Below are 12,467 nucleotides of genomic sequence, written 5' to 3' on the forward strand. Positions count from 1 at the left end.
TGATAATTCAGTGTAATGTAAGCATAGGGATACATCAAGATTCAGACAACTGCATCGTACATAGCAGTTCATGTTAGCAAGAGCTTCCCCTCTTGTTCTTTGAATCAGTCCTTTGTTTTTGCGCTTCTTTAGCTGAAGGGTTTTTCCTCCACTAAAAATCATCCATTATGCAGCAGAAATGTTCACTTTATAAGAGATACAGAGTGTCCAGTCCTACACTGTATGCTCTGTTGTTTTTAGCATGCAGCTGTAATGCATTAGCTAAGTCTCAAACCTTTATGAGTTGAAGCAGGTGTTTTGAAGGAGTTCAAGTTAGTTATGATTGGTTGAAAAGTGTTCTATGTGTTTGATTTATTCATTAATCCCCCTCCCCACTGACCACTGGTAGCAGAAGCGCCGTTGCACAAAGTCTTTACTTTTTCAAACAACTCACTATTCTAACTTTCGGTACTTTCAGTTCTTTATTAAACCCCTTTGATGGCTAGGTCCCACTGGTGGGCCCAAAGCTTTATTACACACTTCTATAATCTAAGAATATCTCAGCCAGTTTGCATAGAAGTCTCCATAGAAATGAAATGAAATGAACCTTTATTGTCATTACACATTGTACTTGTACATTTGCGCAACGAAATTGGTTTACAGCCCCCCCTCCCCTCTTGGTGTAATAGAAATAGTTTAAATATAAAATAGAAAAGTTTTAAAATATAAACAAATTAAATGAAAGGGTTAACTTTCCTTTGGCCTGTCTCTATATATAATATAATATAATATAATATAATATAATATAATATAATATAATATAATATAATATAATATAATATAATATAACAGATTAGAGCTACGGTTAACTATACAGCTGTAAGCATAAATTAACTAAGCTATCCTATTTACACACTAAGCTTTCCTATATACACAAGTGATTTCCTATATACACAGTGAAGAAATTGACATTTGCAGCATCAATTATTGCACATCGTATTTTGTTTTTAGCAGCATGGGTCATTGCACTTATCCCTGTAGGCAGACAGAAACATCTGCCCACCGGTGAACTATATAGTTTTTGTTTAACAGGGATATGGCCCTGTTATAAAAACTGTCCCTCAAACGGTTTGTCCTTAGTTACTAATAATAGTAATAAGCCTTAGTATATGTAATAAGGCACTTTAACTTTACATCAGACGGAAAAAGAAAACGTTGTGAACTTTCAATGTTAGTGAACGTAACAAGAGTTTTCTTCGAAAAGACATGTTTTGTCTCCTTCCTCTGGTCCAATATCTGGGTGTCATCCTTAATTCTACACATAAACTTGAGTGTCATGTCAGCTCCCTTGTTAAACCCTCTTTCTTTTACCTGCTCAATATTTCTAAAATCTGACCACCTCTTTCCCAGCCTGCTGCTGGAGCTCTCATTCATGCTTTTATTTCAGTTCTTCTCACATAGAGAGCTCTCAGTGTTCTTGTGCCTTCCTATCTGTCTGACCTTCTTCAGGCTAACAAGCCCTTGTACACTCTCTGACCTTCTACAGCTGGACTGCTAACTATGTCCTCTTCTGACCTCCAGAGCTTTGGTGACCAAGCATTTTCCAGACTCGCTCCGCACCACTGGAACTCTCTCCCTTCACAAACTCAACAGTCAAACTCTCTGTCTTTGTCCTTAAAACACATCTGTTTTCTCTTGCATACAATCTTTCTCTGCCTTGAATTTATCATAACTCACATCATTTCATCCTCTGTATTGTGATTTATGCATTTCTGTCATTTGTTTTGTCATCTATATGGTTTCTTTGATGTTAGACATTACATATCCATCCAAATTGTAATCTGTAGGCATATATGAGTCTTTGAAAAGCACGTTGCAAATGTTGTGTATTATTATTATTATTATTACTATTATTATTATTACGAAACTGAAGCCTTTCTATTGGTCCATTCGTCTTGACATTCTGACACAATGTAAAAGGCAGCTGGTATTTTCATGTTGAACATTGAACATTATTAGATTTAATTAAAATTCATAAAATTAATGTTAAATTAATTTAAAATAATCAGATATTAATTAAAGATTTTAATCACTTTTTTTTCATTTAGTTGGCATGAAGTATTGTATTAGGCGGTATTGTGACAACCTTACTTGCCCACTTATGAGTAAGTAACTGATTTTTTGGCAGAAGAAACAGCAACTATTAAAATTATATTTGAAATGTATTTGTGGCTTTACTTTCCTCTTTACTTTACTTTTGGTGTACTTTTTCAACCTGTTGTATAAAAGGAATATTATGCATTTTTGGATAACTCATTCTGTCTCCATTGCCTCAAGAATGAGCAATACCATCTAAAGCAAAAAACAAGAAGGAATAGCAGTGAAATGATAAATGATGTAAGCAAGAAATTCAAATACATTCCATGTCTGTCCTCTGTATGTAATGACAAGTACATTTCAAATGGTGTGATAAGTAAATAAATAAATTATTTAGTACCTAGTTGCACAGAACAATGTATTTTGAGAAAACTCAAAAATGCAGTGTGACAAGTCGCTTCATTTAGGTCAAGTTTGAGTCGTCTGTTGAGAACTGTGTACTGGTGAGGCTTGCTGTGGCTTTGGGCCACTTTCTTGTCTTCAGGAGCTGTTACATCATAAAGTAGCCCAGGTAAAGCCTCAGTCTGAGATTAGCTCCTGGGTTGGCACTGACCACTGTTAATTTCAATAACCCTCCAGCCTTTTCAAAAGATGCTCTTTCAGACAACACAGATTAGATTGCTACATCATCAAAATAGGCTTCAGAATTGCTGAATAAGCTCTGTGTAGAGAGACACTAGGTAACTATTACAGTTGCAGTGCAGGGGAGCGTACTGCTGCCATCACAAGAAAGTTTTATTTTTATTGGAACACTTGGTACTTTACATTGTGTGAACATTTCATGATAAATGGTCCTGGGGTAAAATAGGACTGTAGAAATTGGTGAGATTTAGAGATCGGACATTCCTGCTACTTCATCTGGCACATGGTAACACCAGCTTTTAAGATTCTTTCATCTGAAAACACAATTACTTCATAACTCTGTAACAGTAAGTACAGTACTGTAATTTATATGAACATAATTAGATTTTTTTTTGGCACATTCTATTGGTCTGTTGTTATTATTATTATTATTAATATTATTATTATTATTATTATTATTATTAGTGGTGGTTTCTGACCATGCTTTCAACATGTGGTGGTAGTACGAGGGAAGATTGATTGAGGCAGGGGGAAGAACTGTGAGAACTTGGCCTGGAGTTCTGAGCAGCTTCTGCTTGTAGCTAGAAGGCCGGACCTCCTCCTCATAGCGTAGGACTGATGTAGGACTGAGGAACAGGGAGGAGATGGGGTGAGAGTGAGGACTGCGAACAAATTTGTCACAGGAACAGAGATGAGGATGTGAATGTATTGATTTATTGGGTGTTATATTGGAAGAAAGAAGGGTTTCAGGCATGTTCCCTCCCTCCAAACTTCAGTTACAACATATAACAACATAAATACATTTATTATTATTATTATTATTATTATTATTATTATTAGTAGTAGTAGTAGTAGTAGTAGTAGTAGTTTGTATTTTAATATTTATGTGAATAAAATACTCAGGATGGATACATTTAGCAAGATCAAATATAATGTAAAGCCCCCATTCACCCTCCTCTCTTGCTTTGTGATGAGTGCGAAGGGGAAAGAAATTGTCTCTCTACGTCACAGTTTTGTGTAAATAAAATGTTTGCAGTGGAGTTCTGAGAAATTGTGATAAGGTGGCTCTACTCTTGACCTTTTAAATGAAGATGGTGTTTAATTTGGGAGATCAGAACTTGAGAGATTCTTTGGAGTGATTACTGTTGGTGTCACTGTTGGAACAGAACAAATGTTCTGATGTTCTTTCATTAGTAAAAACAGTGTTGTAATACCAGCCAATGCAGGCGAGGGCTGTTACACTGGGAGCTGCAGTGCGGGGGCCCCTTCCCGCCTTTATTAGACCACTTATATCATTATTTGTGCAATATTACACCCATGATGACTCATAAGGAACCATTATAACTTATTAATACACTTCAGCCATTAGCCCACATTAGAGCACTAACTCGACTGAGACATACTTAGCGAGTAAGTAAATAAGCAAACCACACTGTCATTTTTATTGATTGAAGCTCATTTTCCTGCTTGATTTATTTATTTTTGTTTGTTTGTTTTATAAACAGCCCTACACTGTTAGAAATAAAGGTACCATGCAGGTACATGATTTGCTCATCAAGGTACAAACAATTGCAGTGGTACAACCTCCAATACATTGTTCTACAATCACAAATGAATCATGCTTAGTAGACCTGCAGGTACTCCAGTCTACGGTGTGCAGTCGCTGTTTGCTCAAAGATGATGTTTCTCCAAAAAATGATCAAAGGGATAATGCTTAAAATGATTCAAACTACAGAATTTGCACGTATAAGCGTGTTATACTGGCTCTGGTGGCCTTTAAGTGAGCAGGATTGAACAAAGCAGTATTCATACCTCGTTGGAGTGGCTGTAGGTGTGTTTCATAGCCTAAATCAATAGCTTTTATAGCAGTGTAGAGTGCTGGCAGTGGTCAATAACTGCCAGAGAAAAGATACAAAAGTAGATGAAATGCTGGAACAAAGGCATGAAAGCAGCACTGCGCTTACGCTCACGACTGCAGTGAAAAGACTGACATTGACCATCGTCACCTCACACTGAATTAGGTGACTGTGGGTGAGAGCGAGAGCATATTGACCTGTAAAAGAATTATATGGGCCCTGTGTGTGTGTGCATGCATGCATGCGTGTGTGCTTGTGTGTGTGTGCGTGTGTGTGTGTGTGTGTACGTGCATGTGCATTGGGGAGAAAATCTCTATTTTCTCTATATCTCTCGATTTTCAAACAATTCTCGATTTTCAATCTCTATAGCTTTATATTTTTCTCTGTATTTGGCACTAACAAGCAGTGCTTATTTTTATATAAACTTTAAAGTGTTTTTTACTTTATATAAAGAACTGTGCAAGAGTCAGAGAAGACCATCTATTTATTCAGTTTTCAGTCATAATTGCCATTGAGTAAACTTATTTATCTTACGGGAGATATTTCTGAGGAGATTGGATATAATATAGTGCACTTGTATTGGAAAAAAACAGCTTTTTTAAGTGTGTAGACCACCAACACTGCATCAGATAAACAATACTTAAAGCTTTCTTCTTTGAGAGAGGAGAAAATCAAGCTCCACTCTGCAAATCTGAAAAAAAAAATAAGACGCTGGTGTGTCTGTCCATCCTTCCACTGTGAGACGAGCTCAACACTTTGGGTCTGAAAGGATGTGTGGCTGCTAAGAGAGGAAAACAAAATAGACAGAAAAAAAAAACAAAGAAGCTGATGGTGCTGTCAGAACAATGGACTGACTGCATCAGAGTCCCTCAGCATCACTGAATGTGTTTGAGATGACTCGGATCAAAGCAGAAAATGCAACCAACTTCTAAGACTGAACTTTGGAGCTGTGTGAAAAGAGGCATTTGGGCAATTTTGTAAAAGAATATTATTTGCATTTGATTAATGTAATAATAGGAAATGTAATAAATGAAGGGAGGACTCTGGCTTCCACACAAAACCAAACAATTTGTGACTGCAAGCATGTGTGAGATCTTGCAGATCTTCTTCTTCCTCTTCTGAGCCAAAGTATCTGACTTTATAACCTCTCTTGTGTGTGTGTGAGTTTAGAGAGCCCTTGAGAGTGAATTCTAAATCTTTCAACGGAGAATGGGGTGCATCTTGGACTTATTTGTCTCACCCCAGTGTGAGTGTGGATATGTGTGTTCGGCATGTGCGTGTAGGTCTATCAAGTCCAGCGTGTGTATGTCTGTGCGTGTGGAGTGTGTATGTTTGGCCCTACGTCATCTGCTTCTTGGCTCCACACAGTGAAAAGCTTTAATGGAATTGGAGAGAAGGTTTTGGTCCATTGAGCTCGCGCTGGGACATGATTTAGTAGACAGCGACTCCTTTGCCTTCGTCTTGACCTCCTCTCCCTCTCTGCCTTCTGACTCTCTTCATATAATTAGCCGTGAAGCGGGTCATTATACAGTAGCACTCCTCGTTCTCGTGCGTCATTGCGCGTCAGGGTGAGTTTCCCCGGCGCGCGGAGGGGAACCTCGCGTAGCGCCTTTAAAGACTGGACGGGACTTTCCTTCATCAACTTCATTCACACGCGCCCCGCAGAAAGAGGCTCAATAGGAGAAAGAAGCGGCTCAGCGAAGTGTGCAGTGAACGAGGCTGAAGTGGAGCGCAGACCGTGACTGCGCAACCCCTCCTCCATCTCCATCTCTCTCTCTCTCTCTCTCTCTCTCTCTCTCTCTCTCTCTCGCTCACTCCCTCTCTCTGGGGACATTTAGCCAGATTTGTGGCTCCAGTTCAGCACGAGTCTTCAGCGGCATCACACACACGGCGCTGGGACTGAAGCGGACCCCCAAGCAGAGCGTGATGATGAAGGTCAGTGAACGCGTCTCTCCAAACGGCCTCATACTGTCATCTGAATGAGGAACGCCAGACAGTCGTTTACAGCTGTTTTTCCATATTTCCACGTTTTCATTGTTCCTTCTTTTCTTTTCCAAAGTAGTGGAGCACTAAATGTACTTGGTACAATCGAACAGAACATCTTACATCCGTTTTCGTTTTACTTTCTTTTGACTGATGGAAAGGAAAGCTTTGTTCACCAGTGGCCCCTCACCGCTCTATTGGTGGCATTAAATTGCAGTTCAGTTAAGGAAGCCTGTAACAGTGTTTTCCTCTCCTTTTTTACCTCCTCTAGCCGTCGTCGGTGGTGCTGGTGAACTCCAGGTGGTCGTTGCTGCTGTTGCTGGTGGTCGCGTGGCTCGCGCTCTCGGCGCGCGCGGACTGTGGCGCGGACTGCGCGCGCTGCTCCGGGCGCCTGGGGCTTCAGCAAACGCACATCAGCTCCATAGTAAGTGCGCCGGCACGCACAGCACACACTGCATGCTGTTCGGGTACACACACACACACACATACACACACCCACCCACCCACACACACAGCGGAGCGCTGCGTAAAACAGTCACGCTCTGTGCCAGTTTGTGCCAGAAGCCGCGCGCGTCGCTCTGGGAGCTTAAAGCCGTGACGAAAGCGCTTCAGTTGAAGCTTATTGCTTGTGATAAACCATTTACCCTCTTTTAGGCTCCTATAATACAGCTGACCTGCTGCAAGCCTTGTCCTACAGCGCTAGATGTCTGGTAGATGGAAGTCAAAACGACTGGACGTGCGCACTGACTGACCACTACTGGACAGTTCAGTGACCTGAACGGAAACGCTCAGGGCTTGTTCTTTTAGGCATGTTTCTTATAAGATACAGTGAAAACTGTCATGCATTGAATGTGTGCGTTCATTTCCACGAGCATAAAACGTACAATCATCACATTTACTACCATAAGGAAAGTCGTGTGTTAATGTAACATATATTTTAAATGTACACTTCAATTCAATGCATCGCTCTGTTCAGTGTATTAGGACCCTCTAAAGCCAGAGGGCTTCTTTGTTAAGTTGATAAAAATAATACTGCTACCAACAACATAATATTATATAACAACAAAACAGGCAAACAGCAACAGAACAACAGCAGCAGCAATACTACTACTACTACTACTAATAATAATAATAATAATAATAATAATGATAATAATGGTTTGGTGTTTTGGTATTGTGTATTTACACTTTGTAGTAGACGACTTTTTATAAGAAAAGGACATCAACGTGTTTACCGGAGTTATTTAGATCTTTTTTATTAGACAATTGATTGTATTGGAAATGAACTTGTCTTACTGATCATTTATTGAGTGGCGTTTTCTAACCACTGCATGCTGCCTAAATCCATGATGATGTATTGATCAAAGCTGCCCTAAAATTTTTTTTGGGGTGGTTATCACATCACAAAGCTGTCAGTGTGAAACGGAATGATGGGGAGAAAGAGAGAGAGCGAGAGAGAGAGAGAGTGTAAAGTGACTGAATTGGAAATCAAATTTTACACCAATACTATGCAGAGACATCTCAGTAAAGTTTTATATATATGTGACTTAGTTTTCCTCACTCTTATCACTGAACACCCTGATTTTTGAGTGTGTGCGTGTGTGTTTGTATACTCTGTTTTACTCTATTTATGGAGACCTAATCACAGAAAAACCTGAACAGCCAGGTGTTGTGAGTAGCAACATTTGGCTGGAGGACAAATGAAGAAAAATAAAAGAGCTTCATTTTGTTTACTGAGGTTAAGTTTAGGTTTAGTCGCAGATGTGGTGTAATCCAGAGTAATACACATTACAAGAATCTTGATGAAGATAGTATTACAAGACTGCATGTGTTAAGATAATTCTATTTAACGTTTTCTTAAAATTGAGCATCATGCTGCATTAGCATTCATATGTTTGCCCACGAGCTTATCACTGCCTCACGCCCACACACACTCACTCACTCATTTACACCAACCACACTGCTGTGGAATGAAAGGGGAAGCAGTTACTGGTGTCATATATTCCTGTTTGATGTTAATGGAGACTGGACAGAGGGCTGACATTTCCGCCCACAGCATCAACACTGATGCGCTTAATTATGCCAGAGTGGCTGGAAGTGTTGGGTGTTTATCTGTGTTTGTCAGAGTTGTCAGATAGTGTGTGTATGTGTCTTACAGACTGTTCTCATGCTCATATGTTTTTGGCAGGCGTGTGTGTTGCAGTGCGAGGGGCGTCTGAATGTTGGCAACTCTTGGGGCTTGTGTCAAGGTCTCCTGCAGGCCACCGAAAGCACACCTGAGGCAGAGCAGGTAACAGAAGAAAATGAGCCCCAACAGCAACACCAGGAGGAGAAAAAGTATGGTGGCTTCATGAAGAGATATGGCGGCTTCATGAAGCGTTACGGAGGCTTTATGAAACGATACGGAGGCTTCATGAAGAAGGCGGCGGAACTCTACGGCCTGGAGCCAGATGACATCGACCATGGCCGAGAAATCCTTTCCAGCAGTGATGTTGAGGTGCTGGCCAATCAGGTGGAAGATGACAGCGGGAAGGAGGAAGCTGCAATCAGGGACTTTCTTAATGCGAGGGGAGGGGCTGCAGGGTTAGAGGGCATGGCTAAGCGCTATGGCGGATTTATGAGGAGAGGTTATGACCCTGAGGCTCAGAGGTTACTACAGAAACGGTATGGGGGCTTCATGAGGCGAGTGGGCCGGCCAGAGTGGGCGGAGGAGAGCAAACGCTACGGAGGATTCCTCAAACGCTCCCCACAGGAGGACGAAGAGGAGGAGGAGGAGGAAGAAGAGGAGTCGTCAGAGATGGAGAAGAGATATGGGGGTTTTATGGGATTTTAAATTCCTTGCAGACTTTGATTAGCCATTAACTGTCGTGTTCTGTTCCACTCTGTCCTCCAACTTGTAGACGTTACTCTATGATCACAGCAGAAATAAAAAAGAAACATGCTTACAGTCCCAACACCGTGTTTATGATTTGTTCATAAAGTCCACATAGTGCTAAATATGTATTAAAAACATGAACAAGATGCACTCAAAGAGTAAATACAGTGGCTTATGGTGGGTAACAGGATTTATTTTTGACAGATGCAAGCCTGTGTAACAGAATTAAGACAATAATATGATGATAATAATAGTCATTTCCGTTATTATCTCTCTGGTCTGCCCATTGCTCCATTTGTCCATTTGTTCCTCTTTCCTCAGCCTCACCACAGTTAAAGACTTTTGCGCCAAATTCAGTTAGCTACTGATCCAGTGACAGAACGAGGTATGGCAGCTGAAGAGGGTAAACACATTGTTTATTTGTCCACAACAGAGTGATTTCCCCCCCTCGATGCCTGTATTTCTCATAGTCTGTTGTTCTGATGTCAGTCTGAATTTGTCGTATGCTGTACAGCTTGAATAAACTGCTCGAAACTGCACCAGAATGCCTCTGTCTCAAATAAATATGTCAATCTGCTGCGTCAGCGACATATCCTGTCTCATCTCTGAGTGGTGCTTTCAGACTATTGTTAGTGAGCAGAAGTGAATGACTTTACTAGAGCATGTCAAGATGATGCCTGTCATTATAAAGGCTAGCCTAATCACTTGATCAATGTTGTGAAATGATGGTGCAAAGCTTTCATTTTAATAGTCTGACTAGAATAAGGGCACTGCAGCTAAACCTTTGGTAGCTTACATAATTTACAACTGAGATACAATCATTCTCTAAGTAAGGCAAGAGTCAAAACCATAAACATTTTCAGAATGAGCCAGTTGAACTGCTAATGCTACAGCATGCTCAGAATACAGTACCAAAGTCCAAAGTCTTTCACCTTCATTTCCATAGTAGGCTAATCTTAAACACTTCAACTGGATCTAATCGGCAAGCCAGACTTATGAAAAAAACAATTTTTCCTCACTTAAATAATGTTTTACAAAAGTTTGATACAGTCTGTAAATAGGTTTAAAATACACAATTCACATTTCCTATATGCAAACTAAGCTGTTTTAACTCGTTTTTGTGATGTAACAAAATCCAAAATATAAGTAGTGTTTAATCCTTTCTGAATATCAAGTTTTGGAATGAGGCATATTAATTGGAAGCCAATCAGAAGAGATGGCATTTATATATCAGTCTGACAGGTGCACAAAACATTTTAAAAGGATACAGAGAGGCTGGAAAATGTAAAATATTACATATTAGTTTTAAAATGTAAACAGATCCTCATTCATCACTGATGTGAAATGCGTCATTGTGAGAAACTGTTCACAGTGGTGGTGGTGATAAGACCCAGAAACATAAAGTTAATGCCTCTAAAAGCTGCCTCACAGATAGCTATCACATGAAACGGTTAGGAATACGCTGTCTGAGGCCTGAATTTTGATTCTGAAATAAAGATTTGATTTAAAGCATAATTTTTTTATTCATTCATGGATGAGGAGGTACATGTGGGGCATTATAGGGCAAAAAATTACTACAAAAAATATGTTTGCTTTAGCATCATGAACATCACATATACAACTCAAAAGATTTGTAGGTCACTGGTTGTTTTGGACAACAAATAAAATGGCTTTACTTGAGTTGTAGACAATGTGACATTTGGTTCCTGTAAATATTTACCACTGTAAATAAAATGAGAGGTGTTCTCTACCCTGCGTCATTTCACATTAAACCACTGAAGCCCTTTACATTTGTGAGGAAATATTACTTACATCTCAACTATAATTAGATTGATACTGAAATCTTGAACATTTAATGAAATTGGTTAAACAGTATTATTTGTATACACCTGTGTGCACTGTCAATAGTCTAATGTCTGTTCTTTCTCATGCAGAAAGTGACACAGTCACATTGGCATCGATTTACATGCTAGGTAGAGTACCAGACTAGGGAGAGCAGGGGTGTCCAATCTTATCTGCAAAGGGCTGGTGTAGCTGCAGGTTTGCGAAACAAGCAGTAGCACACCTGAGTCTACCCGTTAAATCACCGAGCACATGTGCTTGCGTTTTGTTGGGATGAAAACGTGCAGCCGCAGTGGCTCTCTGTGGATAAGCTTGGACACCCCTGAGGTAAAGGGGTGTTCACACATACAATTGATTCCATGGACATCCATGGATGTTCGCTTATGTTGTATGGTAATTTATATGAGCTACAGTTGTATGCAAAAGTTTGGGCACTCCTGCTCAAAATGCATGTTTTGTTGAATTTTTGTTGAATGTGAAAAGTTTGCATATCATCTACATGGAACAGTTTTAATGCAGGATTACCATTTATTTGATGAATTAAATATTTTGGAAAAAACTCAAATAAAATGTACCGTGTGCAAAAGTTTGGGCACCCTTTCAGGTCGATCCACTAATTATACTTTTTGTAAGAGCTTATTTCATTCATTAGGCCATAAGCCAAGTCAGGTGTACACAATAAACAATATGAGCCTTTAAACCTCTGTGTTGTGTTTACACTCAACAGCCACGGGCTGATCTGAGAGGCTGAATGAGGATCTGAAACTAAAGATAATTCATTCTTACAAAGCAAGAGAAGACTATACGAGAAGTCTAAACCGTTCCTGGTTGTGATTTTTCACTGTGCAAAATGTCATTAAGAAAGGGAAGTTAGGAGATCTGTGAAAGTCAAGGCAAGATATGGAAGACTAACACCATACATCCTCTGAAAAGCACTGCTCATAGACTGGTCAGGTGTGCAAAGCAAAACCCCCATATCACTGTCAGAGACCTACAGGAAGATTTGGTTGACATGGGAATCTGCAACAGCCAGTGTTATTGGATAAACATCATCTGCACAGAAGGGTCAACAGAAGGAAACCTTAACTGTCGTCTCACCACAAAAGTCAACAACTACAGAATGCAAAACAACACCTAGATAATCCAGAGGCATTACAGAGGTGCTGTAATCTGATTAAACAAAAACTGAACTA

General features: G+C 39.9%; 1 protein-coding gene across 1 annotated transcript; it reads left to right on the forward strand.

Annotated features, from left to right (window-relative positions):
- Positions 1 to 6,133: 6,133 nt before the first annotated feature.
- Positions 6,134 to 9,971, forward strand: penkb (proenkephalin b). Its single transcript, XM_017712391.2, has 3 exons — positions 6,134 to 6,509; positions 6,829 to 6,981; positions 8,746 to 9,971. Exons 1-3 carry the CDS (start codon positions 6,501 to 6,503, stop codon positions 9,388 to 9,390), a joined length of 807 nt encoding a protein of 268 aa, XP_017567880.1. The 5' UTR covers positions 6,134 to 6,500; the 3' UTR covers positions 9,391 to 9,971.
- The last annotated feature ends 2,496 nt before the right edge of the window (positions 9,972 to 12,467 follow it).

The sequence above is a fragment of the Pygocentrus nattereri genome, chromosome 2, assembly GCF_015220715.1.
Source record: "Pygocentrus nattereri isolate fPygNat1 chromosome 2, fPygNat1.pri, whole genome shotgun sequence".
NCBI classification, from domain to species: Eukaryota; Metazoa; Chordata; class Actinopteri; order Characiformes; family Serrasalmidae; genus Pygocentrus; species Pygocentrus nattereri.

Excerpts from the sequence above, each read along its gene's own strand:
- penkb (XM_017712391.2), top strand. Across the intron at positions 6,982-8,745 it reads AAACGCACATCAGCTCCATA|GCGTGTGTGTTGCAGTGCGA; the intron begins GTAAGTGCGCCG and ends TGTTTTTGGCAG.